This window comes from Hyperolius riggenbachi, chromosome 12 (assembly GCF_040937935.1).
Source record: "Hyperolius riggenbachi isolate aHypRig1 chromosome 12, aHypRig1.pri, whole genome shotgun sequence".
NCBI lineage: Eukaryota > Metazoa > Chordata > Amphibia > Anura > Hyperoliidae > Hyperolius > Hyperolius riggenbachi.
The window spans coordinates 164,161,308-164,184,835 of NC_090657.1; the positions used below are offsets into that span (position 1 = coordinate 164,161,308).

The following is a 23,528-nucleotide window of genomic DNA, read 5'->3' on the forward strand; positions in this document are numbered from 1 at the left end:
GGGATTCAGACACCATGAACCTAGAAGGCTACAATAATGCCAATTAGATAAAAACACACCCCACCCTCCTTGTGGTTCTGGAAATGGTCAACAGTCCCACCTAAAGTGAACCTGAGGGTAAAGTAAACTGATGCGATTAACAATTGTATTTATCCTCCTACTCCTAACAATGGCACTTTAGATATCCCACGTTTTTATTTTAAATTTGAACATTTACAAACTAGATTGAGGTTTGTTGCCTTTGCCCAGTGGCAGTCTAATAAGTGTCCCAGAGTTAGGAAAATGGTCAATAGTTCATGTATTTTATATCGCCCTGCCCTCAAGTTATATTCTGCCAGGAAAGTTTTTATGGCTGTAAATTTTCTTATCAGTAATGCCTACTATATTCCCGACAAGGTACCAGCAAGACAATTTCTTGTTTTGCTGCCTGAAAGAGAAGCAGTCACTTCTATGCCTAGAAAAACAGCCTGGTTAACTTTGTACTGCACATTCACATTGCCTCAGGTACACTTCTTTAACCACCCTGGCGTTCTGATTAAATCGCCAGGGTGGCTGCGGGAGGGTTTTTTTTAAATAAAAAAAAAAAACTATTTCATGCAGCCAACTGAAAGTTGGCTGCATGAAAGCCCACTAGAGGGCGCTCCGGAGGCGTTCTTCCGATCGCCTCCGGCGCCCAGAATAAACAAGGAAGGCCGCAATGAGCGGCCTTCCTTGTTTTGCTTACATCGTCGCCATAGCGACGAGCGGAGTGACGTCATGGACGTCAACCGACGTCCTGACGTCTGCCGCCTCCGATCCAGCCCTTAGCGCTGGCCGGAACTTTGTTCCGGCTACGCTGGGCTCAGGCGGCTGGGGGGACCCTCTTTCGCCGCTGCTCGCGGCGGATCGCCGCAGAGCGGCGGCGATCAGGCAGCACACGCGGCTGGCAAAGTGCCGGCTGCGTGTGCTGCTCTTTATTTCATGCAAATCGGCCCAGCAGGGCCTGAGCGGCAGCCTCCGGCGGTGATGGACGAGCTGAGCTCGTCCATACCGCCCAGCTGGTTAAGAGGCTATGATGAGATGAGAGCATTCCTACCATATGTAGGTATGGGTGGGTAGGGGAGGGGGTACTTTGCAAGCCTGGGTATGGGCAACAAGGCAGACAAGGAGCAGCAGAGACTACCAATAAGGTGCAATTCCAGGTTACATATATGTCCATTTTTTTTTCCATAATTAAAAGGTTTATAATGCTGTTGAAAAGTTAACACAATAACATACCAATACAAGGGTTCACATTCCACCATCAGTATTTGTATAAACTTTAGATAACATTTATGCACAAGTCAAAAATTATCAGTCAAGGAGAAACCCCATAAAAAAACGATACAGTACATATCCCTAGATCATAGCTTCTACTCAAGTTACACTCATCCGAGTAAGTGAACTCCACCCAAATCACCCATATTTTGTATTGCTCAATCCTTCCATAGCTTTTATAGACCCTACAGTCTGAGCCAAGCCTTACTAGATGGTGTGACTTCCAATGTGAGTGGATCAGAGCTCTAGTTGCGTTGATAGTGTCCAGTAAGATTGTATCACCAAGTACGTCCAGAAGATGTGTGAGTCATCACTAGACCCATATTGCCAACACACCTCTGGTATTGCCAGGAAGCGTGTGTGATCATAAACGGGAGCACCAGTTCTTAGGCTTGCGACCACTATGCCAGTGACAAGGCATGGAGTCCAGGTCACATGCTGAAAAGGAAACCGGGACACCACAAGACGTCCCTGGCCTAGTTGGACAGAAGTCTACAAGCTGGTGCACCTGTATGGGATACCCAACACATGCAGGTGATATCTGTTTATGGGCAGCCAGCCCCCAGACACTTTACATGCACTGGGTGCACTCCCTCCCTTCTTGTGTCCCTATCTATCACAGCCACATACAGAATTAGAGAGCTGCACCACTAAATTGCCGATAGCTCCCTCTTAACTATAGCTGTACCCTGTTCAACAACTCCTGGGTTGTGACACAAGGAACCCTTGCAGTTGCACCAAGGCAGATGCTTCCAAAGTTTATTGGTTACGCAGGTCACATACAGGGGAACATGCAAAGGTAATACAGGGTGGTCTAACAGCCGTTTCGCAGGGCTATGACCCGCTTCCTCAGAGCTCATGTGTGAATGAAATTACCTCTTAAATTTAGCTTATCTTTGAATTCTTTGTCCAGCTCTTCTCTGTTGAATTGAGCGTTCGCGCTCTCGAAATCAAAGTCTCCATCAAATTTGATAGTGTTCTCTTTGACGGTGGCTGGACGGTTCTGACCCCGAGATCGGTTCCTTGTCCGCCGGTTACCTGTGTGAAGATACAGCTGCAAGTCAAAAACTTCTGTGTCCCTTCCTATTATGTCAACTAAAGGAAATCAGCAAAAAAAGGGTATAATTTATACTCCCCCGGGGTTCCTTCCAGCCCCCATGTACATGCACCCGGGAGTGTATGTTCCCAGGTAATAGGGTCCAGTTGGGGTGCACTATGCATGCATGACCCAGCCATGCCCCCATCACACACACACCTGTTACCCATAGTAGGATAGGCAGTGCATGCACAATGCAGCCCAACTGACAAGACTAAAGCCTATTACTGAGGAAGATTGCAGGACATTGGACCCCCCGGGAGGACAGCAAGGGAGCCCATAGAGTACATGGGGGCTGGAGGAAGACCCTCAGGCACACTTCAAGTACATCTTCAGCCTGGGGTGGCCTTCACACAGAATTCTTAGAAATTGGCCAAATAAACTTGCCTATATTAAAGGCCACTCGGTTGGGCAAGACCGTTATTACCAATTTGTACAAAATTACTTATCAAAGGCTTTAATCTGATTTAGAAAATTTTGGCTTACTCCAACTCAGGATGGTCACAGACCTGCTAGTAATGCTCCAAAGGGATAAAGGTCTAAAAAGTTTCACTCTAAGAAGGTAGTAGTGGACTTGCCTCCTCCAGACAAGATCATGCCGTTTTGTTTTCAATAAAGCAATTTACACACTCCGGAAAAGCTTTTGGCTCAGTACCAGACCTGCATCGTATGTACAGGTAGTCCCCGGTTAAGGAACGATAGGTACTGTAGGTTCATTCTTAACCTGAATCTGTTCTCAAGTTGGAACACTCATCTGTCCCTTATACCTCGTGTGCCCCGTGCCTCCAGTGTACCCCTCTGTCACCTCTGCTCTCTGTATTTGCTTACACAAGTTTAAAATCATTTTTCTTTTTTTAAAATTCTCAAAAACTACAAGTCCAATTTGAATTTTTTTTTTGACTTTCTCACATAAGCCATGCCTTTCGTATCCACAGGTTGTTCGTAAGTCGGGTACTACCTGTACTCCACTTATTGCCTGAGGAAGCTGTCACTCACAAAATGTATTTTTCCTGGAGTGTGTAAATTGCTTTATTGAAAACAGAACGGCATTATCTTTTGTCTGCTTGGAGGTGATGAGTCCATCACTACCTCAGTTTTAAACCCCTTTATCCTTTTGGCACCTCTGTATCTGTACCACGTTGTACAAGTCCACCCCTTGGTAGAGGGGTGTTACCCCTTTTTCTTGATCTACGGAGAGTGACCTATTCCTGAGTGGGGACAGGTTTAATCTCCCCACCATTTACAGTGGTTGCCTATGAGGCGACTATATTGCACTTACTCTTCCTACACACCTACATTTACGAGTGCTTACTACACTATATTGGGCTCTGTGTCTGTTTCTTGCAAATACCTTGGACTACTAGTAATGCTACTCCTGTGGCTTGGAAATGGACTAATCAAATGAAGCAGCTGTTTTATGTCACTGGTCCTTTCCAAGCATCAGAACTTACAATAGTCAGCAGTATGGACCATCCCCTAGCCACAGCTGCTGCCCTGTTACCAGTCCTCACTGTGGACCATCCCTAGCCACAGCTGCTGCCCTATCAGTTACCAGTCCTCACTGCGGACCATCCCTAGCCACAGCTGCTGCCCTATCAGTTACCAGTCCTCACTGCGGACCATCCCTAGCCACAGCTGCTGCCCTGTCAGTTACCAGTCCTAACCATCTCCCAGCACATGGGTACTATTGTATCAGTGGGGCACTTACAAGCTTTGCAGCCTTTAAGCTGACCTGATCCAGCAGGACAGGAGCAGAGAAAGCAGACAAGAGTGGAGCGACTCCCCAGGAAGTCAGAAGTTAAAACAAGGATTATAACTGGCCAAGGAACTACTTTTGCCCTGCTTTTTGCACCAGTTGTGATAAATTTTCCCAGTATCAATGCACACACGTACCGTCTTTCCCCTAAAGTAAAACATCCTCTGATTATAAGGCCTAGCTGCAATTTCATGACTTCTCTGAATATAAGGCATCCTCCGATTATATAAGGCCTAGCCCCAAAGCCACACATCCCCAGCCGCAGAAAACATCATATCCCACCCCCCAGACTGTCTCTCCGTTTCCCTGTTTTAAGTGCCCCCCCCCCCCCCCTCCGACCCGGGTGGCCGCTCTGTCCTGCTTCCTTGTCTGGGTCTCTGCTCCCCATGCATTGTGTCCACCCCTCCCTTCTGACCCCTGTGGCTGCTCTGTCCCGCCCCCTTGTCGGTGGCCCCCACTCCCTGTGCACGCTAAATGTAATGGCAGCCAGCGTGTCTTACTGTAGCCATGCTGCCCGGAGATCGCTGGCGTCCTCACTTCTCCCTCTAGTAACCGGCGCTTGTGTACATGACGTCATCTACACAGGCGCCGGTTACTAGAGGGAAGAAGACAGGACGCCAGAGATCTCCGGGCAGCATGGCTACAGTATGACACGCTGGCTGCCATTACATTTAGCGTGCACGGGGAGCGGGGGACACCGACAAGGGGGCGGGACAGCAGCCACAGGGGTCGGAAGGGAGGGGGACATGATGCAGGGGAGCAGAGACCCAGACAAGGAGGCGGGACAGAGCGGCCACAGGGGTCGGAAGGGAGGGGGACATAATGCAGAGGAGCAGAGACACAGGCTAAAGGGCTGGAGCAGCTACACTGAGAACAGAAGGGGACACATCGTGCAGTGCCGATCAGGCACTTGTCATGTCATCCTTGCACACAGCAGGTTTATCATCTGTGTGCAGGGATGACATGACAGGTGCCTGATTGGCACTGTGACATTACAATGAGCAGCAATAAGAGGTGGCCAGCATGGGACATATCATGCAGTGCCAATATAAGACATCCCCTGAAAATAAGCCCTAGTACACTTTTTGGAGCAAAAAATATAAAAACAGTGTCTTATTTTCGGGGAAACACGGTAGTTGTAGAGGCTGCAACTATTCTGGACGACCAGGCCAACATTCAGCTCAGTACCTTACAAAGTTAAGATGCCCAAACAGAACGTGTTAAGTCTACACAAGTGTTAGAATGTATATTCAGATCCTTGCTAAATAATAGCCCCGCAATGGACCCAAAGAGCTTTCTCACCATCTAAAGCCCGATACACACCAAATTTCGATTGGCCAATGACTGGACAATCTTACCACCTCCACGTAGTAAGAGCTTACCTACACATCTGTTCATAGTATTTGAAACTTGTTGGCCCTCATACTACATGGAGATGGTAAAATTCAATCAAAATTGGATGTGTGTATGCAATGTAACTTAAGCAACTACTAAGAATGCAATTACTCCAGTGGTAACATTTGTTGTGTCAATACCCAAGCTGCCCATTGACTGTTTCTGCTGCATGAGACTGCCACAAGTGGGTGCAGCGCACAATACAGAGAAGGGAGGATAGCAATGCTAGTTTGGGTCAATCGCTGCATCAGTTCATATTATCAGAACTTATTGCTGTAGCTTTACTTAAGATTTTATGAATCCATTGTTCTGTTCATGCAGTTCATTGTTTAAGGTTAATCTCCAGTGAATCTCCCGCTAAATTCTATTTAACACCCAGACCTCTTTAAAATGTATGAACTTGAAAGTTGCAAATAACCTGTATTAAAATTTTCAATAGAAATTAGTGCTGAATACTAATGAAGTGTTAGTTGGTGATGTCCATGAGAACCCAATAATTTCAAGTTGATACAAATGTTAACCTAGTTTTATGTAAATTTATAAGACAAGTACTGAGTAATTTGTCTGGATTAAATTTAGATCACTAGTCACCCAATGAGAGTTTTAGAAGGTTATGCTCCCGGGAAACTTGTTGGATTTCTAGGTTGGACACAGATAAATGAGAAGTTAGACGTCAGTTGGACGAAGTTTCATTAATTTTAACTTTTGGTTCACCTGTTTTTATACTTAGTTTTTATTTTTGTTTATAGAAAGTGTAATGCTGTCTCCTTTTTCACCACAAGATGGCAAACCCCCCAGCCAGGTCATTGGAGTTTATGCAGCTCCATATAAATAAACTAATTTAATGCAATTCAACTTTTTTCGAGTTAAGTGTTTCGTTTTTCCACTTTCATTTGTATGGACATGCTGCTGATTGAGGTCATGTCCATTCATTTCCCTTCCCCAAACGCAGAAACAGAAAACTGCCAGGGTCCACAGCCCCGTGCATGTGCGCAGACTGCCGCTAAAAATACTGGGCAAGAATACTCATCCAGTTAGCCTTTAGCGGTGCCTACCTGGACAAGAATACTCATCCAGATAGGCTTAAGTGGTTAAACAGGCTGAAGGGTGTGAACTGATGAAGGGGTGTCTCCTGAAACAAGTTGTGACCCGTGACCTCTCTGCAGGACGGCATGGAGCTTGGAGGCAGATTCGCTTGGTGGGACTTTGTGTTGGCCACAGCGCTTATTCCAGCAGCTGCCCTCAACTACAGGCTATACTCTACCTTACACGTGGTACATCGTTCTTGTGTGTTTCATTTAATATATTGTGATATCCCGCCATGTTGGCGCCTTTGCTTTTAGGTCTATATGAATTTATGTAGACAGGAAATGGACCAATCAAATTCAGCAGCTACTGCATCTGCTCCCATTCCAGTTTGCATGAACTTAGTAACTCACCGTCCTTCAATACTTGGATAAGAAACAAGACTTAATCAGTCAAGGAGATGCAAAGTCTAGCTTGCATGTAGATTTGTACACAGGGTGGAGTCGGTCCAGTTAAATCACTTCATGCCAGTCTGGCTTGGCAGAGTTGCAAGGAACATACAAATTGAGTGCAATTTGCTTACAAGCTAGAGCCATCTGCATCTCTTGAGCATCACTACCTGGTGCTGGTGTAGAAACTGCTCACGCTGTAGGAAGGAATTTAGCATGAAATACACAATTACAAGTGAGAAGGAAAAAATATTAACACACCACAAACAATCTATTCTATAGAAAGGTTGGTTAGTATCTCACTGCCGACCACACGGAGATGAACATTTCTTAGAAAGAACAGCAGTCTTGTCTATTTGTAGATCTGTCATTTTCTTGACACCCCCACTCTGTGACCCTCCCACTACTGTCACAGCATCCCACCGCTGCCTTTCAAGTTACCTGATCTCCTTCTGGGGGGCCTCCTGTTCTCATCATTCACTACACTCTGCACCTGTGCAGGAGGAGCTGGGACTGAAATGAAGAGCAAGAGACTTAAATACAAGTGCTGCACACAACTGACATACTGTAAGCTGCTGCAGATGGCCACACCAATCGGCCAGCCCAAATACGAGTCAGAGGTACAGGAGAGGCAAGACACCATCTCTGGATTGCCACTCAAAGCTCAACTCCAGGTATAAATGTGATAAAAGGGTTCTACCCCAGGATAGCTGTGAATTTGGGTTACAGGGTGCAGAATTACTAAAGCTGCCCGTCAGCCGAGATTGCTGTTTATGACAGAGCCAGGAAGCTCAAGCCTAGTCTTGTACATCTTCCTTCCCCCCCCCCCCCCCCCCCCCCATCTGAAGTTAATAAAATGTGATGCCACCACATCAGCCCTCTGAAAGGCCCTCTCACCAGCAGATCAGACAGTTGCCTTATTAGAGATGGCAAACATGAGACTAAAAAAAAAAAAAAATCTGTAAAATCTGGCTTTATGCAAATGTTTAGGACATTTGTAACCTAGTAAAAAAAGTTAGATACTCACCTAAGAGGAGGAAAGGTTCTGGATCCCTTAGAGCCTTCCTTTTCCCCTGCATCGCCTCATTTCACCTCCACCATTTGACTTTTACGCCAAAGAAGCCTTTTGGGTCTCCTCAGAAGGCCACGCAAGTGCTTCGGTGTCAGTTCTTCCTAAGACAAGCGGATCCATACAGAACACACACGTGGACAGGTGTATGCACAGTGCTAAAAAGTTCATCTTCAGGAGGTACTCTGATACAAGTACTTCTGAGGAGACCAAACACCAGCAGGTGATTTGGATATGTGCATGAAGAGGGAATAAGGAGAAGCAGGACAGTTAGACTAACCGCTTCTTCCCACTGGCAGTAGCCATGCTTAATCCAGAACCACACTAGAGCTGCTAGCACTGGAAAGCACTGCAGCATAGAACAAAATGAACACTTCTCACACAGTTTGCTAGCACTAACATATACTGTATAGTCCTTGACTTCCATTTACCTACACTGACTTGTGTGTTGCGCAACTGCCAAGTCATATTCCTCAAAAGTGCAAACTTATCTGGTCAAACAAAATTTATTCTGATTCAAAGTGATCTAGATCGTTCCCTCCAGGTAAGCAGCTAACTTTTTTTTTTACTAGGTTTAAGTTTTTCTTGAGTTGACAATTGTCACTGTAAGATATGGACTGTTTCACTGCTTGCTTTTGTGGAGCAGGCATTGCACCATTCTTAGAGCACATAGAGCAGGAAGACTTCACTTCCTGCTAACTGACCTTAGGCAGAGATGAAGTTTAAATCTGCTGAAAAGCATTCTTTCAGCCAATGACACTAAGCTTTCTCAAGGGAAGTGATGTATGGTGAGGGGGTGGAGTCAATGGGTATATGGTCTTTCAGCATGCTGCTTCTACTCTGTCTTCTGTGGTCTGCTGTTAGAGCCGTTTCTCTTGAATGGGTAAGATAAGATCATGTAATGGTTCTGGGTGATGTGGGTTGTATTTTAGGATATATTGGGAAGCTGCATTAATGTTATGTATTAATGTATACATTGTTGGCATTGTTTACTAAGCTTTATGTGTTTATATGATTGGATTGCTCTGTACATCTTGCGTTTACTGTAGCTCATTGATATCTGTACCTGTATCGCACCCATCACATGCAATATAAACTTTATGAGATGCATTTCCACCAATTTGAGTGTTGCGTGGTTTCTGAGTCTCTTAGCTAGACAGAATATTCACATCATAGGGGAATTGAATCCACTGGGTTGCAGATCTGATATCTACTAAATCATCTTGTAGCTGCCTCCGATGAAATTGAGCTGTCACCATCTTGGAAACCGACCAAATACAGCAGCTACATGCGATTGGCCCATATCCAAACTGCTTGAAAGATTAGCATCAACTGGCAACTTGTAGCATCTCCCTCACCTTCCCTTGCAGTGAGGTCTGGCATGAATTTCTGGCCTGGGAACTTCTAGCATCTCCCTCACCTTCCCTTCCTGTGAAGTCTGGCATGAATTTGTGGTCTACAGTTCTGGAGTTTAGCTTTAAGGTAAACCATCCAGAGTACAAGTAGATGAAACTGAGCCCAGTTCCCTTTAGCCCAAAGCCTGAACCACTGATCAGTCTAGCAATGTGTATGTTGTAGAACAGCTCCTCATTACCACTTGTCTGTGTAGGCAAGACTGAGACCGGGGCGGGCGCAGGAGGCTGAGCTGGGCCTGGCCTATTCCCTCGCTGGATCACAGGGGGACCCTTGGGGGGCTGCATCTTCTTCTGAACGGTGTTCTCCACTGGTCCAGTCTGGACGGCTTGCTCCACCATCGGGCTCTTCCGCTGAGGGACAGATGGGAATCCGGACCCTGAAAAAAGTCAGGCTGTTTAGAAACGGATTAACAGGCCTAACCCATCATGCAACATGAATGCACCAAGGAAATGCAAATTCAAAAGTAACAGATCTATAACCTCAATCATGCAACACAGACGCACCAAGGAAATGCAAAGTGCTTTATTTGCATTACATTCTATTCAGTATTTGATTACTTATGAAAGGACACGATTCACATCACTTTGTTTCAGCAGTGGGTGATATCAACATACCTTCTGCTGTGCTGAATCTGCATTGCTGCACACAGGTCCCACCTTTCCCCTCACTCAAGTTCTTCCCGTTTCCCTTGTTACAAAAGATGCATTCCAGCATGCAATGCAGGAAATTGGAAGACTACGCGTTTCATCAAGACAAACGTGGCAGCTCTATATGCGGCGGGACGTTTCAATGTTCAGGCTGAGCAAGATTGTCCTGCAGTGTGCAGGAAGTGAGATAAGCAGGGCTAACTCACCTAGCAACTGCCTCCCTTCTAATGCATTCTATACTGCGTTCCATTTTACACTTCCGCCCGCTAAGCTGGAATTTCCACTCTGAAGGCAGAAGGACAAGGACATGGAACGCAGCATAGAATGCTCTGCACAAGCCATCACCTCCATACCTTTCCTCATTGAAGGATACCCAATATGAAGGGATACAAATTTAAACAAATCTTGGGCTTCCTTCTGCCTGTTGCAGGCTGATCGCTCCCTCACTGTTCTCTCCAGTCTCTTGGACCCTCCGCTACGGCTCGCGGTAATTTGGCCAGTAGGCACATGCGCAGTACGCCAACTGGCCGGATTTCCGGGAGCCGTAGCAGAGGGATACAGGAAACTGAAGAGAACGGTGAGGGAGATAGCCTGAAGGGGCTGGAGAAGCACCAGGGTTTCATACATTTCTTATATCCCTTCATCTCTGGTTCACTTTAATCTCCAGCTACTATCCCATTCGGAACCTTCACTCATTTCTCTGAAGCTTTGTCACTTCATCTCACTCTCGCATCCAGGACTTCTCAAGAGCATCGCCTCTCCTTTTGAACCCTCCCCCGCAGTCTGTCAGTCAGACTCAGAGCCTGGAAACATTCTCTCAGGGCTCTTTCACATTAGGGCAGATTTTCTGCGTTTCAACGCAAAGGATAAAGTTTGCGTTACCCAAGGTGAAATGAAAGTCCATAGACTTTCATTTTAGCTTTCACATATAACGCAGCCTTTTTGTGCGTTGCGTTCCACTGCACCCAGGTGCAGTTTTTTGGCCAACGCTAGCTTTATGCGTTACAATGTTAGTCAATGTAAAACGCACACTATGCGCGTTTTTAATCCGTTAACGCAGGCAATCAGTCCCAGAATGCAACAGAGGAACAATGTAGAAAGTTGAAAACTAAAAGAAAAAAATTATCTGCGTTTTCCTATGTCCTGTAACGCATTGAAAACGGATTAAAAACGCACACTCACTGCAGTGCAACGCATATCAAAACTCATTAAAACGCATACAACAAAACGTATGCTTTGAGCGTTCTCCAACGCAAGCTCTGATGTGAAAGAGCCCTCAAAACACACCTGATCAGACAAGCCGATAATTTGCTATAGGTAGCACTGGAGGCTCACTGCCTCATCTGCTAACCCATGCGTTTCCTTTCCTATTGTTTCTACCCAACTATCCTCTAGATCAGAGGGGCCCACACTTTTTTGGCATGTGAGCGACTTTAAAAATAAGTCAAAATGATCTATTTATGTACAACTTTAGGAGCACAATTGTAAAAACAGAATGGAAAATCTAGTGCAGTCGGAATCTACCATGAAGTCCTTTGTGATCCACCCAATGGGAACCCCTGCTCTAGATTGTAAGCTTGCAAGGGCAGAGATATCCTATATTAATTTGCTGTATTTTACCATATGAACATGTACCAATTTTAGTGATCTCAATCCACACATTAAAGTGACTAACAAAAATTACAACGTTTTTTCTACCATCCTACAAGTTCCTAAACCTATTCTAATCTGTTCTGGCTCACTGCAGCTCTTTCTACTATAACCATCTCTGTAATAAAGCAATGTATCTTTCCCCTGTCAGACTTGTCGGCCTGTGTCTGGAAGGCTGCCAAGTTCTTCAGTGTTGAACTGTTCCTCTATGCACACTCCAGTGTGTGTTTTATTTACATAAGCCAGCAGCTTCTCTGCTATCTTATCAGTGATAGAAGAGAGCTGGATAAAAATCCTCCTCTGGAGGCTGTGAAAGGAGCTGGTCTGTCACATACTGAGGAATTAATGACATAGGCAGAGCTGTCTGCAGGAAGCCTGTAATGTTCAGTGCATGAGAGAAGCTGGGGACAGAAGGTAAACACACACAAGTGATCTCTTGAGATTCAGAAGTAAGGCTGTATACAGCCTGCTTGTGTATGGATGTATTTTCTATGTGTGGACATGCTGTACATCAACCTACTTCCTGTTTTGGTGGCCATTTTGTTTGTTTATAAACAAACTTTTTAAAACTGTTTGACTACTTTTAATGCGGCGGGGAGCGGTGAAATTGTGACAGAGGGTAATAGGAGATGTCCCCTAACACACTGGTATGTTTACTTTTGTGCGATTTTAACAATACAGATTCTCTTTAACTATGTATTTGTACTTGTATTACTGGATGACATAACTGTACAGTGTCTTGAGCGTCTCTTGTATATGTCCCCCAATATTTGTTTCACACAGCACTCGAGATGTTGGCACTATATAAATAAAAATGCAGGCAGTAGTTGCGTTAACACCTGCATACCTCATCTCCCGCACACTGCAGGACGATCTCTAAATATACAGCAGGGGGAACGCAAGGTTTATTAGTAATGCTAGGTACACACCATACAATTTTCTGGAAGATTTACCTGCCAGATCTATTTCCAACATGTTTGATCTGAATTTCGATCTATTTTTGGATTTTACAATAGTTTTCTGATCGATTTTAATAGAACTGAACAAAAATGGATTGAAAAACCAAATATAGGATCGGAAAACCAATAAGTCAATAGAAATTCAGATCGACATGTTGGAAATAATCTGGCAGGTAATTCTGCCAGAAAAATGTACGGTGTGTACCTAGCATAAGGTGTAAATAGCTTGCTTAATATAGTGCTATTTATCATTCATGCATTGCTGTAAAGGGTTTTTATAAGAAAGAATGGGAGCCCCTAGTGGCCTGCACTGACACCGCAGTTATTACTAACATACTGTGAGTGTGATGCCTTATAGATTACTCACTAATAATCCTAACATTTGTATGGAGCTTTTCGCCTGTTGGACTTAAAGCTCTTCAGAGCTGCAGCCACTAAGGGCGCGTTCAAGAGGCCACCCTGCAGTAAGTCTTGCCCAAGGACTTCTTACTGAATAGATACTAACCCTAGCCAGGATTTGACCCTTGTCTCCCATGTCAAAGGCAGAGCCCTAAACCAGTACACTATCCAGCCACTTAGGATCAATGTGGAATTAAAGCTACATATTAAATCTTTCATGTACTCAAGATAACTTGTGGGACTGCTCAGTAATGCAGTGGTGCATGTATTAGTGTCAATCACAAGCTCACACCAGTCATTGCAGCCTGTAATGTGTGACTACAGCTATCCCTCTACTGAAACTCTGATCTCCACAGTTTACAATGTTAAAGCCATGCCCCAATCAGCACAGAATGCAGCCGGCTAGGTATAAGCAGGCTCTGTTCATACCAAGTCCTCTAATTCCCTGGAGCAGGTGGCTGCAGACCAATAGACAAGCAGAACAGAGTCACGTCCATTTTCACCTACAGGGTTGTGTCACTTCTCACTTGCAGAAGCACTATAGGAGGGGGATGAGGTTACAACAAGCTATTGCCATCACACAAGCTGCCAGCCGGGAATGGTTTGCTCTACCGCTGTGACAAAAATCCAGCCAAGCACACTGCAAACCCAAACAGGCGTCTCGGGCACCTAAGCTCACTGCAAACCAAAACACTGCCTGGCGCACCCAAGCTCACTGCAAACCCAGACATCATTTGCCCCCAAGCTTAATGCCAATATGCACAAAATCTACCTTTGCGCATGAAGACCCCATTTCCTGGGAACAAACTTCACCAAAGCAACCTCTATTTGGCATAACTCCATTGCCCATGCTTTCCTGAAATCTCCACCATCCCCCCCCCCCCCCCCCGGGTTCCACCCCTAAATAGAAGATGCACTGGCATATCTGTACTGGTCATGTTTGTCTAGGGAGCTGGAGTGGAAGTTACATTATCAGGAAGTACAGAGAATGGATTAGACCACTACAAGTCATGTGAATAAACTGACACCAGGATGCAGAGCAGATGTACGCAGTGTAGACAAAGCAATGCTGAATTTAAGCTAAATGCATACAGTTAGCATAAAATCTGCATGACTTCTATTAGCAGGTCATTTACCATCCCTATAGTACACCAGATCTCTGCATCCTTGTGCGACAGCTTTACTCATGACTTGTAGATCTGATCCATTCCCTCTGCTGTCTTCCTGCGAGTGCCCCCCCTACTGTTCAGACAAGAACAGAAAACCCACAGAAAGCAATCACACCTGCAAATGACTGGAAGACAGCTTGCACAACTAATCTTGTACGTGAAGCCTAAGGATGCAAAAGTCTATGCAGAATTAGGACCTTAAAGTGGAACTGTAGAGGATTAAAATAAACCGTTTCACTTACCTGGGGCTTTTGCAAGTCCCCAGCAGCCATCCTGTCCCGCCTTGGTCCTCCAAGAGCCTCCGTTCCTCTACTGCTAAGTCGAAGCCAGCACAGCCCTGCCAAGCGCACAAGTCTGCAATTGCGCTATTGCACAATGGAACACGAAGAAAGGATACGCGTTGCCAGAGCCGCGCAGTCGCAGTGACCAGGCGGCGAAACCGAAAACAGCTGGCGACGGGAGAATGGATCCTGGGGGCTTGCAGAAGCCCCAAGTGAAACTATTTTAATCCTATCTACAGTTCCACTTTAAGATTTGTTTTATGTGCACTTCCCTTTTAAACTATTGACATTCCAATACTAAACATTGAAAAGTCTTAACCATAGCTTTATTCATCTTACTCTAAACTAAAGAATTCTGTAAACCGGCGCCTACCCATACTGGACTTAATCCAAGGACTCCACATCCAGGATAGGATTTCCTGATCGTACAGTAATTACCTGGTGACATCTGATCCTAAAGTGTATGGTCAGTTTTCAGAGTTTGCACATTGATGTGGCCTCCCCGACTTAAAAAAAAAATTCTACTTAAATATAATCTGTAGCCAGCTACATTTATGCCTGTTGAAAAATGACTGCAGTGCCTAGAAAACCCCAGGATGCACAACTCCCTCTTCACATCTGTGTGGTACAATTCCCTCCACCTTTGACTTGTGGGTTAGGCTAGTCCACTTACGTAGGAGCATCCTGGGCACGTCAGGAAAGGCAAACGTGAGATTCTTTCATATCGGAGGTATCCAACCCATTAGATGAGGCTATAAAGCATTCAGCTGATCTACCCATTTAGAAGCCATGGAAGGAAGCAGTGTCTGAGATCATAAAGTATTATTTGCAGTGTCTGGATCACAGGAATTTAGAGGACCATTTAATTTTAACTTAGCCAAAATGTAGGTGGATTTCTGTGAGCAAACCTAACTAAATCTGCAGCCTTATGGCCATTAGTGACTATTTACGTTCTCCAAGACAATGTCACTGACCGCAGCCAATCACTGTCCTTTTAGCAACATGCCCAGTGTAATGTCCGTCTAGGGCTCCTGGGCAATGTGCATAAGCTGCAATCATTCACCTATTCTATATAGTCCTCCCCCCCCCCCCCCTAAATGTTTACCCATGTTGCATCCTGCCATGTATTCCTTCATTTAACATTTAGGGCCTGTTTGCACTACACACAGATTGGACGCAGATTAGATTTATTTATAAAGCGGCAACATATTACGCAGCGCTGGGCATTAGTTTAGGTTACAGACAATATTTAGGGGCGACATGCAGCAAAATGACAATACCTGAATACAAGAAAGACCAGATCACACAGCACAGTATGAGTACCGGGTAATGCTTAGTCACTGGAGGGGAGCATGGAAATTAGGCAAGTTTGGGTCACTCAGATGCATAGCATGGGTTCACAGTAATTGAGGTGCCTGATCAGGTAGGACACAAAATGAGGACCCTGCCCAAAGGCTTACAATCTAGAGGGAGAGGTAAGGACACGGAAGGTAGGGGACCAGAGTTCAGTTGTGGGTTTAGAGCACTTGTGAGGGGTAGTAGGCCAGCAGCAAATGGTGAGTTTTGAGGGCTTTCTTGAAGATGTTGAAGGAGGGGGCTGCCCTAATGGGTGGAGGTAGGGAGTTCCATAGTGTTGAAGCAGCTCGTGAGAAGTCCTGGAGGCGTGCATGGGACTGGGTAATGCGGGGTGCGGTTCGGCGAGGTTCATTGGAAGAGCGGAGTGAGCGGCTAGGTGTGTACCTCTGAGTAAGATCGGAAATGTAGGTTGACAGGTTTTGTGGACAGATTTGTATGTCAGGCAGCATCTTGAATCTGATTCTGGACTGAATAGGAAGCCAGTGGAGGAATTCACGGAGGGGAGCCACCCTGGTGGAGCGATGGGAGGAGTGGATAATTCTGGCAGCCGCATTCATGATGGACTGCAGTTGGGATGTTCGGGTCATAGGGAGACCAGACAGCAGGGCATTGCAGTAGTCAAGGCTGGAAATTATGAGGGCATGGATGAGGAGTTTGGTGGTGGCAGATGTCAGGAAAGGGTTAATCTTACAGATGTTACAAAGGTGGAAGTTGCAGGACTTTGTGAGGTTTTGGATGTGGGGAGTGAAGGAAAGTGCGGAGTCCAGGGTGACACCCAGACAGCGGGCTTGAGAAGTAGGGCGAATGGTAGTGTCAGGGGTCAGTCAGGGGTGGGGAGGTAGATCTGGGTGTCATCTGCATACAGCTAGTTAAAACCCATGGACGAGAACCTTGCCAATGGAGGATGTGTATAGGGTGAACAGTAGGGGGCCAAGGACCGAACCTTGGGGGACTCCTACCTAGAGGTGGTTGGGGGTGGACGAGGACTCATTGAAGGCGGTCGTGAAGGATTGGTTGGAGAGGTAGGATGAAAGCCAGGACAGGGCGAGATCGTGAATGCCCATGGACTGGAGAGACTGCAGTGAATGTACCCGATTTCCCACGCAAAATCTATATTTTTAGATTACAGAATGTATATACAATCGGGATTGTACATGTATGGGCACCTCCAACCAATCTTAACCATTTACTACGCACACAATGAATTTGCCTCCAGAAGTCTCTAGTGCATGAGACCTGCATGGCAACAGTGGCCTAGTAATACAGGATTGGTGAGTGATTGTCCCATTACATATTGTCAGCAGCTGCGCGATCAATCCTTATTGTCAATCGGCTCACCGTACTTCCTGCGTATGCTAACCGGAGCAGATTAGACAGGATTGGCACGCTCTGTCGCATTAGCCTTCCTCTGACGATCCAGCAACCAGTCTGTTGCCCGTCTGCTCACCGTACGCCAACGGGAGCAGATTGGGCTGGATGGTCACATCGGGTAAATTCACACGCAGAATGGATGCAGAAAAACTGACATCAATGAATGCCTATGGGAAAATGTGCATCAGAAAAATTGCGTTTAGTGTAATCAGGCCCATAGGCTCTCATTGGAGTCAGTTTTTCTGCATCCAATTTGCGTGTAGTGGAAACAGGCCCTTAGTCTCTCGTGTCCCTATAGTCTACCTTCCCGTGCAGTTTGGGCTGGACGTGTATTGGATTGTTGGTTCTTTCCAGATTCATGCCCTCCACCTCCTTTGTCACATGACAGCAGCTGCCAGAGGCTAAACATGATTAAATAGGATCTTGCACTCTGAGGAAACACATCTAAACTTCAGTGCCTAGCCCTAGGAATCAGAGCACTGACCTGACGTACCCCCTACTGACAGCGCAGTCTACAGCCTAAACCCCTGCACAGGTAGCCTATGCCCAGAAACTGCCCTGGGCAGATTAAAAAGCAACTGCAAACTTACCAAACAAAACACTTTCTGGAGTTTCAGACACTTATAAGATTAAGTTCTTTTAATGCTAACAGCTTGGTGAGGAATTTAAGTGGATCAGAGAAACTTTTACTCATTGCATAATTGTGTTCCTTACATATAGTTTATAGGGCATTCCTCAAGCCAAATACTTTTTTGTTTTATTACTCATTCCCTATAAACTAAACAAGCCTCGCCCACAGCTCAAAGGGCCTTGGCACTCCATGTAGCAAGGGCTTATGGGAGCTCAGTCTGGGCAGGAGGAGAAGGTTACTAGCCAGAGATTTCAGAGGCAAAGGGGAGGAGGGACTAGGAGAGGTGAGTGAGCTGAGGGCTGGAGATTAGTTGCAGCCTGGCTGTGTGTAATGTGACAAACAAAACATGGCCGCTGTCGTATCACAGGAATAAAAAAAACTGTTGAAGCTGTTTGCAGCTAGATTTGCTGTGTAAACTAGCTAAGCTTTAGAGAACATATATAGACAAGTTACTTGTCAGTTTTTCATCTCGGATCCACTTTATCGGTATACTTTTCTTCATATTTCTGATGCAGGCAATGCCCAGTGTAAAATCTCATAATATAAATCGCAAGAGATTTCAGCATCTTTACTGCTGGCATGGCAAATCACAAATTTTCCCCCTCAGCAGGAACACGCATACCCCAAAGTGAACTGGGGAGAAGGCAACATGACAGCCTAGGCAATATTTCTGGTAGGGCAGTTACATACCAACGGGCAACAATTTATACAGTGATACCGATATCCTGTAAATTACAGATCACCCTTCGCTGAGGCAGTTTGGACTTTATACCTCATGTCAGACTCCAGTTTAAAGAGAACCTGACGTCAGAGGTATACGGAGGCTGCCATTTTCATAATGTATTAACAATGCTGGTAGGATGGCTGTCATACTGAGCTTTTGGCTTTGTGTTGTAATCACACCTGTAACAAGCATGCAGACAGAGCCACAGTATCTGATCTGCATAATCATTCCGGGGCAGTGACTTGCAGTATTACAGGTGGCACATCAGCACAGAAGTCTGGCAACCAGCAGTGTTTATTGGAGAATGAAGATGGCAGCCTCCATATTCCTCTCACTATAGATTCCCTTTAATGTTGAGACCACTGCACAGAGGATGAGGTGTACAGGATGATCAGGCAAAGCTGCCATGACAGTCCAGTATGGTACAGCTGCACTGGTTAGCCAGAGACATGGACACAGGAAGTGACAAGGACAGACATGACTAGTCTACGCATGCACAGGGCTGGAAGGAGGGGTTACATCAACAGCATGCAGTAAGTCATCAGCTGTGTTACCCTTAGAAGACAGGTGCGGGGGCTCCGCCAGCAAGTCGGGATCCGGCGCTGCAGGCTGCGGAGAGGGGGAGGAGCAGGAGCTGGACTCCGCGGCTGAGGCCGATGGACTTTCCAGCTTGTCTGCACAGACATGGCAACACAATGAAGAGGTTATAGAGAGAACTGGGACTAAACCGGCAAACATGTCAGGAAAATGCCTAGGCCAGAGTTCCTCAAACCTGTTCTTGTAACCCCTCAATGGTGCATGCATTGCAGGCACCCTCACCTATGCACAGGTGGGGTAATTAGCATCTCAGCAACATAGAATCCACCTAGCTGGGACACTAGTTACCCCACCCGTGCAGAGGTGAGGCTGCCTGCAAAACATGCACTGCTGAGGGGGGGGGGTCACAAGGACAGATTTGAGAAACTGGCCTAAGCAGCTCAATTTACCAACATGACAACCATTCCATAAACCTGCACTGCAGGAATGGGGAGAATATTTGTCATTATAGAAAGCGCTAATTTTCCTTCTAACACTGAAGAAGGTTTCTATACAGCAATGTGCTGCCACAGACTCATGTACAGCCTTACAATATAAAAGCAAAAAAGCATATAAGAGCCAAACAGGTCCATTAGCTAAAACACTTCTAAACTCAGGCAGTTCTCAGGCCTTGTGCCGATGAGCAGATGAAATGCCTAGACTCCAGTAAAAGTCCAAATCCCTCTAAAACTGCTACAGTTTTCAAATATTCAACAAGTAACAAAACCAACTCTGGCAGCACAAGTGGGAATCAGAACTTTGCAAGACTTGTACTGTGGGAGATCTAGGTACACTGGACCAGTGTTTAACATTTTATTGGCATGTACCCCTTTTAAAACCCTGTACTCACGAAGTACCCCCTAGCATGGTAAACATTATCACAAGTACCCCTTGACAAATGTATATTTAATCGTAGTACATTATAATTGGTTTTAAACCATTTCCAAGCTTTTACTATTGCTTATAATTAGCTAAAATACTAACTTGGCTTTGTGTAAATAAGAATGATAATTTTCTAAAAAACTCTAAATTTGTTATTCTTGGTTAAGTATATCAAGCCCGAGTACCCCCTGGAACCCTCAGAAGTACCCCCTGGGCTACGCGTACCACACGTTGAGAAACTATGCACTGGACAACTTAAAGTACATCTGAAATGAGGGATATTGAGGCTGCCATAATTCTTTTCAACGCAAATTGCCTTTCTATTCCGCCTCTAATACCTTTAGCCATAGACCCTGAACAAGCATGCAGATCAGATGTGGAGGACCTGGCACTCAGCAGCTGCAATAATTCAGATCTCCTCAATGGCGAATAATCAGCCACTATATCAATGATAAAAAACAGTACCTGCAGACAACATGTACACCATAAAAGTACTTCCCGCTAGTAACTGGAGTCATCTGCAGGTTAGTAGAAGAGTCCTCGCTGGTAAAAGTGCTGCAGTATCACTCGCCTGTGGATGCTGAAGCCACCTGCCCGAAGTGATGTCACACCCTCTGCATTCCAAGTGGCTTCCAGGATGCTGTTGGCTCAGTTCCTGGATACGGAGGCATAGAGGGGAACCAACAATAGTGTAGACTGCGCCTAGTGTTGAAGACCCCACAACAGTTGCACTTACTAGCAAATGCGTGATTTATTTGCGCATCACAATTAAGTTCCCGATCAGGATTTTGGCCAGCAGGGATCCCCTGATGAAAGCTGCTGGCCGAAATCTGGATTGGGAATTAATGATACGCAATAAATCAAGCATTTGCCAGTAAGTGCAACTGTTGTGGGGCCTTTTCAATGCTATGCACAGTCTGCACTATTGTTGGTCCCCTCTATGCCTCCGTATCCAGGAACTGAGCCAACAGGTGGAACGCAGAAGGTGTGACATCACTTCCGGCAGGGGGATTCAGCGTCCACGTGATACTCTTGCATAGAGTGCAGCACTTCTACCAGCAGAGACTACTACCCTGCAGATGACTCCAGTTACTAGCAGGAAGTACTTTTACGGTGTACACTTCATCTGCAGGTACTGTTTTTATCATTGATATAGCTACTGATTATTCGCCATTGAGAACTGAATTATTGCAGCTGCTGAGCGCCAGGTCCTAGTGTTTTTCATTGACTTCATGTTAGGGCTTGTGGACTGGCCCTGAGCTTTGACCTAGGCTGCTCCCTCGTCCATTAGTGTGCCTACTGCTCTATTTTTGTTGCTATACAGATCATATATCTGACTAAACTGTCTGGATTAGCTACACGCTTGTTCCAGGTTTATGATGCAGACACTACTGCAACCAATGAGATCAGCAGGACAGCCAGGAACAGGAAATTAATATGGCAGCCCCCATATCCCGCTCACCCCGGGTTCACTTTAAGGCAATGAACATGAGCCAATCTGCAGGCAATCTTTTAGGCAATTCGCCAACATGCTCAATTTCCTGATCAGCAAGCTACCAGAGAAGCACCGCACATGTGTACAACGGCTTTTACAAAAGCAGCTTAGTTCTTTGGAGAATTTCTGCACAAATCAGTTGGTCAGCTGCATATATACTCCATACAACATGGACAGGAAAAATATTCACAGGCATGGACAGGTTCTGAACAGTCAGCAGAGACCGCTTCCAATCAGTGCACAATACGTTGGTCAGATCGTTCCATCTAGATAAACACCAGCCTGAGCGGAAAAAACCCCAAAAGGAGCCATTAACAGTACAGTTTTTAGTGAACTAACATTTTTGATCATATTCAGCTTGTAAAAACAGAAGCTGGTGGGGTCAATGGATCCTGAACAATCACTATGGTTTCCTTAAACAGGTTGATTGACCTGGCTGTGTTTACAGTACATGATCTGATAATTTGTTTCAAAATCAATACGTTTGGATCCTACTGGGGATTGATTAAATACCATCTTTTCTTACGATCTAAATACACAATTCACTAAAAGTCAAATCATAAATGGGTATGGCTTTGAACACACATTGTTAAAATAAAATTCAGTGTTAGCAGGTTATTTCTCCAGCTGACCACAAGGTGGTGCTGTATGCTGGAGTGAGTTTTTGCCTCACCTTTGAGGAAAATTAAAACTATGTAAAAAAAATGTCATGTCAGGAAAAAAAGTGGACAGGGCCAAAATTGTAAACGTTATTAAGGCAAATAAACTGACATGTAATATTTTAATGCAAGTCATTAACTGATGTAAGTAAAACACTGAAGTTCCACTTTAATTGTGTTCCAATTAAGTTCCAATTGAAATACCTCAGTCAAGGAAAGCCCTGTGGGACATCCTCCATAGTGTGGACATGCTTCTTCACACAGACTGGAGGACCCAGAGGCTTCCCTCTACCGAGGTAAGAATCTAACCTTTAACTCCATTAAACTTACAGGTCTGCTTTAGGACAACTGGAGAGGGATTTGTAGGCTGCCATATTTCCTTTTTAGCAATACCAGTTACCTGGCTGTTCTGCTGATCTTCTGCCTCTAATGCGTATAGCCATAGCCCCTGAACAAGCATGCAGCAGATCAGCCTCCATATCACTCACTTCAATTGTCCTTTAAAGTGGACCTGAACTGAGAACATCCTCTGCTCTTAAAGTGTACCAGTGCCCGGGGATAATAATGTATACATACCTGGGGCTTCCTCCACCCCCTCCGACCAGATCACTCCCACACCCTCCCCCATCTGAGCGTACTGTGTGGGTGGAGAGCACAACGGGAACGCACATGCGGCCGGGCATGTGCAGTAAGCACTGACTGGCAGGACCAATTACCCAGGATCCAGGGGCGGCAGCTAGGGAGTGATCTGGCAGGAAAGCCGCAGGTATGTATACATTTCTTCTATCCCTGTTTCTGGCACACTTTAAAGATAAGCAACAGCATAACCTTTAAAGACTGACATGTCTTTATTACAGCTGACAAATCCTGTCATTAATCACCAGTGTCTACTTCCTGCTTTCATGGAAGCAGATGTGGGGTTATTCTGCATTTACTAATCAGCTGCTCTGCCAAGGCAGTCAGCTGAGATCAAACAGTTTTGATTATTCACAGATGAGGGAATTAGGCTAAACTCTACGTACAGGGTGCATTTCTCAGTTTTCCTTCTGTGCTGTGCAAGAGTTCAGTTACACTATAAGTCCTCTGAACACTGCTGAACTCCAACCACTGACCTGCCTTGAAACCAATTCCACGGTATAATACTATGTAAGCAGCGCCGCTTAACTAAGCCGCCGACACTGCAGCAGAAAATTCTGGAGGTCACCTATAGAGGGCAGAAGGCACCA

At 45.5% G+C, this 23,528-nt stretch overlaps 1 protein-coding gene across 3 annotated transcripts in view; it reads right to left on the minus strand.

Moving 5' to 3' along the window:
- Positions 1–23,528, minus strand: part of LSM14B (LSM family member 14B) — a 38,411-nt gene that overhangs the window by 4,032 nt on the left and 10,851 nt on the right. Inside the window, exons 4-7 of one of the 3 annotated variants that reach the window (XM_068263618.1) lie at positions 19,245–19,364; positions 9,682–9,879; positions 7,460–7,531; positions 2,173–2,334 (exon numbers count right to left, since the gene is read on the minus strand). In XM_068263618.1, coding sequence (XP_068119719.1) covers positions 2,173–2,334; positions 7,460–7,531; positions 9,682–9,879; positions 19,245–19,364 — 552 coding nt within the window. The remainder of the gene's footprint in view (positions 1–2,172; positions 2,335–7,459; positions 7,532–9,681; positions 9,880–19,244; positions 19,365–23,528) is intronic. The other 2 variants (XM_068263620.1, XM_068263619.1) reach the window with 2 other exon arrangements.